Source organism: Carassius auratus, chromosome 8 (genome assembly GCF_003368295.1).
Source record: "Carassius auratus strain Wakin chromosome 8, ASM336829v1, whole genome shotgun sequence".
NCBI lineage: Eukaryota > Metazoa > Chordata > Actinopteri > Cypriniformes > Cyprinidae > Carassius > Carassius auratus.
In genome coordinates, this window is record NC_039250.1 from 20,702,618 (window position 1) to 20,708,068 (window position 5,451).

Consider the following 5,451-nt stretch of genomic DNA (forward strand, 5'->3'; position numbering starts at 1 on the left):
CTCAGGGCCACTGCACCTGTGTGCCGTCTTTAAATGACGCTCACGCAGGTACCTCGCGTCATGCGCAGGGTCGGAAACGCGGAAGCAAAGCCTGAGCACATTCCACGTCACTTGAGGTGGATTTAGCGAGAGCGAGGCAGCATTCTGACATGAGAATCTAGCGCTTTGACGTGAAACTCGCCGGATGTGATGCCACGAGCATTGCGGCTTCACGCTCAAACTGACAGCGAAGGAAATCTCAGCGGCTTGTAAACAGAGGTTTCATCTCAAGGTAATGTTTGTGCGCGGAGCTGTAGGTTAGTGCGGGCAGAGCGAGTGCAGCAGGCGGCTGCTTTATGTCGCTGTTTTATTGCTTATTCCGTGTTTCCTGATGCCGTCTATCCATCACTGCAGATGATATGATGGATATATACATATAAGAATAGGTCTGTATTGCGCAATTGTTGTGTCTCAAAACAGCGAAATATCTAAACATAATGTTGGGCTCTGTATCGGTGCTACGATACCTAAATATTATGTACGCTCGTATGATGGCCAAAACTGCTGTTTAGAGAGGCAGATCACAACAGATTGTAGGTTATAGGCCTTTCTTCTTTGATTCATAGACTATCACACTTAATGGATAGCCTATTCTTGCTTGGCGTGGTTTCGCCTTAGATTTTATGCCAGTTACATTATTTATAACATTATTTTTTTTACTAGCGTACAATGCCTCTGAATGTTCGTTATGTCAGATATAGCCTACCTGTATACCACGAAAATACCTTCATAAAAAACCCTTACGGTTATAGCTTGTGTGCCATAATTTGAGTTGCATAAAAGTTTCATGAGTTGGTCTGTTGTTTATTACAGTACGTTGGCATTGTCATGATTATTATGATAAATATCTTCAAATAATCAAGTGTGCCGCGGATTGCCATTGCCTATTAAAACATGTCAGGTCAATCGGGCTAAGTAATGCTGTCAAGGGTGTATCTCCAATTGTCACAACAATGTTATGGGGTGTGTACATGTTTTGTAAATTTGTCAGAGGGAACACCTTCACATTACCTTTACTGATTCGCTGTGATTTCAGTACAGTGTGTATTGGCAGAAGGTCAGCACAGTATGCTTAATGTGCTGTAATTAATTGTGCTCAGCAAACAGAAACGCAGCTCTCCTGGATTTTTCCCTTGTGAATCTGCATCATTGTGTCTATGGTGGGAAATACATTTTTTTTTTGCCTATTAGACAAAGACAATCTGGAATTGTTACCTGCCAATTAATTAGGGAATTTATACTGTATTTTAATTAACATTTTCCCTACACTTGAGGATCACTGAGGAATTTCTGGCTGATAAGTGGGCTCTGAACGAATAGGTCTGTGTCTGCTGTTTTTTTTTTGCAACCTGTTTAGACTACCTGTAAAGCTGATGTAGTATTTTCTTTCCTTTTCCCACTAAAATACTAAGAATAATGTATTTAGCAATAATGCAAATCTATTTTTGACAAATATTTGGAAATATTTCAAAATCAAGTGATCATACAGTGTTTTTGTATTTTTAATAGTTTTGATCCTACTTATTTTATTTAAACTATTTATTTAAATTATTTGAAAAGGGACCATGCACAATATTAACATTTAATGTTTCCATTTCATGCATTGTACCAAATTTAGCCAATGGCTAGGTTTCGTCCACAGTCCCTTGGCAGGTGTCCTAATGATAATCATAAATAAACATTAAAACATTAGACAACAAACACATACAGGACAGTAATACTTAATTATATACATCCTATCAGAGACAAAAAAGAACAGTAAAGATAGTGTCCAGTTAAACCACAACAATGTCAGTTTAGTTTTCCAATGAATAATAGCTTTCACGGAGTAAGACGATGATCCAAAGACAGAATGACAAAAAAGAACAACACAATCACTATTAGATGATGATGATCTTGTAGATCTTACAGAGACTGTAGAGCGGAGATGCACAAAATCACAAAGTACGGAAGGGGCCAAACCATTAAAAAAATGTATACCATAAATGAATTTGAGAAAAGTCTAAACTTCTCAAAGCTCAAAAAACTTACAGTGGGGATATTGGTTAGGCTTTTTGTCCAGAGTTTTTAAAGTCTGCTTATAAAGAGATTTTAAAGGTTTATTAATAGTTTCTCCTGCTTGACCCAAACATGTCAGACAGTATGGCAGTTGAGAAAAGATTGTGGCATACATTTGATCCAGCGTTAAACCAAGATAATTTAGGTAGAGCAGTGAAGTTTGAAATATGAAAATTATTATAGCATATGTCTTTTAGTTATTAGACCGAACTGTTAAACAAAGACAGCGAGCTAATGCAGGCTCCTATGCGTCTTGCCAACTTTCCCTGTGCCTGTTTATCCAACTATTAACAAATTGGTTCCTCAAGAGTTTGCTTTTGTTTCTAAACAACAGAATTTCTCGTCAGAAGCAAGACATGTTGCCTAATGTAGAAGCCAAAATCACCACCATTATTCGGCTGGTGTCATTTCCAATCTTGATTGTGTCTCTTTAAGGCTGCCATGCTAATTCTGAGTTTGTCCTTTACCTGTTTGCAGGGTGTCTGATCTGGTGCTCGATCTTAATGGGCGAATCAGGGACACGCCGCTCCACCCTGGTCTCCAGGCTTCCCATCTTTAGACGTAGTGTGCGAAAGAGGCAGGACTCGCTCCCTTCCTCGCCCTCCTCCGGTGGTGTCGGCAATGGCGTCCACACTTCCTCTCCCTCCAGCACCAACTCCAGCTCCAGCAGCACGAGCAAGCGCCGCAGCTTCTTCCACACACCGTCCCTCAGCTTCCACTGCAAAAGAAACAGCGACCCGACCCAGCTCAGCCTGGACAATCGTAGCCAGGGATCTGAAGCCACCTTTCAAGACAGTTCCATCTCAAAGACGCGCCATTCCTTTGGATTTGGCCGACATAAAAAGAAGATCCCCCGATTCTCAGACGGAAGACCTTGAGAAAACGTCCACCAATCGCAGCATGTTTATTAATTGCATCAGCTCAGGGACCAATGAGGGAGATGATTCAGGGTTCCTCGATGATGTGAGCAGCAAGAGGTCTTCCAAGCATAAGAAGCAGCTGCTGCCCAAATCCTTATCAGCTCACCAACAGTTTTCTAAGAATTTGTCCAATGTCCCAGACCAGGGTAAAGATCAGGAAGCTGCGGAAGATCCTCCTAAAACTGGTACTCCAGGTTCCTGGCCTGGAGAACTGGTTGAGAGTTCTCTACAGTCGCCCATGATCTCAGAAGACCGCACCACGGCAGTAACACCATCCGATTTTGTTCACGTTACCGAAGACTCCGTTTCGGAAGTGGATGCTTTGCCAGCCCCAAGTCCAGCTGCTCCACCAGAAAACTTCAGCCAAGCTGTTTCTACCTCACAGGTGTCTTTCACCCCAGCCCAGGCCAGCACGGAAAAGCACTTACTGCCAGATACCAGCCACACAGCCAACACACAGTGCGAGAGCACCACTGCCCATACCGAACCTGTGACGCTGCAAACAGTGAAAGAGCTGAACCTTGACACAAACCCTGACCAGTCAGAGGCCAGTGAGAATGAGCAAGCTCCACAACTGAGTGAGGACAGCAGCTCCAATCCAGACGCCCGTGAGAGGCGGTCCAGGAACACCGTGCTCATCCAGCAGGCAGGAAGATCATCAGGCCTGAGCAAAACTGGAGACCAGGCCAAGTTACCTGAGAAAGCCGCACACAGGTACTAAGCTGCTGCTTTTGTTTGTGTTACTACAGGTATTTATGAAGTAATTTTTTTTCCGGTTAAATTATTTTTAATAACAACAGGCAAAATGACTTGACCAGCTATCTGCATGTTTTTTCTGCTTATAACATGGCTACTTGCCAAAAAAATATTTACTTGAAATGTATTTATTATAAGAGAAGGGACCTCAGACAGACATAATATAATTATATCACAGCTATTATATAGAAGATCTTTGTTTTTGGCAACAATCTGTGTAGTACAGGGGTTGGCAGGTAATTTGGCATCAGGCCAAATAAAAAAGTGCCACTAGATGGTGGGCCAGAACATAGTCAAAAGATAATTTAAGGAATTAACAGAAGAAAAATTATACTAGAACTGCCTGTGACAGACTGTTACAGTGTCTTTTGTAACAGGTAACTATATACAGGGCCGTTTGAAGGAATTTGGGGGCCCCAAGCAAAATGGACATAGAGGGCCCCCCCGCAAAGCCTACAGGAATCACAGCATGGCCATACAGTTTAAGTTCACCCGCACTTTATATAAATTAAAAAAAAGTTTACAGTGCAAATACATCTTGAAAAATAGTTTGGTGGGAATTCAATAGTGATTTGCAGTTTTTTTTTTCTTTCCTTCTAATAATATGACAGCACATACGTAGTTTAAACTCTGGGCTGTGCAGGATATCAGCTATAATTATAGAGCTTGTGGTACCTTGTGCTTTATAGAGGAAAAATCAGCACTGAGAAGTGATGCATCTGTGATGTTGAGGATGAAGTTGATGGTGTAGCTGGGAAATAATTGAAACAAAAATCTGAAATTACCTGTGAAGTACGTTTTTACCATTTCACTGTTAGCATTTTGAAAGAGGTCACTATTACCAGCTCAGGGGTGCGTTAAATGAACAAGTAAGTTTCCTTTTTTTAGATTTTTTTTTTTAATGCATAGAATGCATGCATACATAAAAAACAAAAAAAACATTTAATTATTTAATAATTGTTCCTCTGTCTGTACTACTTGTACTTTGAACAATGACAAAAAAGTTGAAAGATGAATTAAGTGCATTTAAGTGCCATTCAGGTGGGTTTTTTAAATAAGCATTCATCGAGATGCACTTAAACACCAAACATTAATTTATCTTTTAATTATTGAAATTAAGCAAACTAAAGCTTTTGTTAAGAGCAGTTCTGTAGATGTTGTTCATGCGTTCACATTCTTATTTAGTGAGACATAAGACGCGAGACTGAAATCACCACGAGCGTCACGCGCGCTTCAGTGCGTCTTCTGCTCCTTTCATTAACAGAGACACGCAGAACATGCAGGATTCATATTTAAACAGACTGTTCCTGCTTAATATTTACAGATATTAGTCCGTATCGTGGTTTGATGTAAGCGCAATGACCTATTTTTAATTAATTCATTCAAAATTTGGCAAATTACGTGTCATTCTGCGTTAAACTGTAAATTCCGTTTTTATGACTGGATTCCCAATTCTTGCAATCGAAACACGCCACGACGTTCTCTTTATGTTTGCCTGAGCCCTCAAATCAAAACACTGCTGACTCCTTGCAGTCTGCGATTTCTGATCTGCGTTTTCCTTATCCCGTAAAAAAAAAAAAAAAAAAAAAACATATTAAAGTAACCATATTCCTTCCGTTCGAAAAAAAAAAGCAGAGATCACGTGACTTGGTTGGCTGGCTGCTGTCAGCGACAACTG

General features: G+C 40.6%; 1 protein-coding gene across 1 annotated transcript; it reads left to right on the forward strand.

Moving 5' to 3' along the window:
• Positions 1-305: 305 nt before the first annotated feature.
• LOC113106815 (serine-rich coiled-coil domain-containing protein 1-like) lies at positions 306-3,738 on the forward strand. Its single transcript, XM_026268835.1, has 2 exons — positions 306-425; positions 2,575-3,738. The coding sequence occupies exon 2, from the start codon at positions 2,719-2,721 to the stop codon at positions 3,736-3,738; it is 1,020 nt and encodes a 339-aa protein (XP_026124620.1). The 5' UTR covers positions 306-425; positions 2,575-2,718.
• Positions 3,739-5,451: the final 1,713 nt, after the last annotated feature.

Coding starts and splice junctions, on each gene's coding strand:
- LOC113106815 (XM_026268835.1), top strand. CDS start 2,719: ATGGCGTCCACACTTCCTCTCCCTCCAGCACCAACTCCAGCTCCAGCA.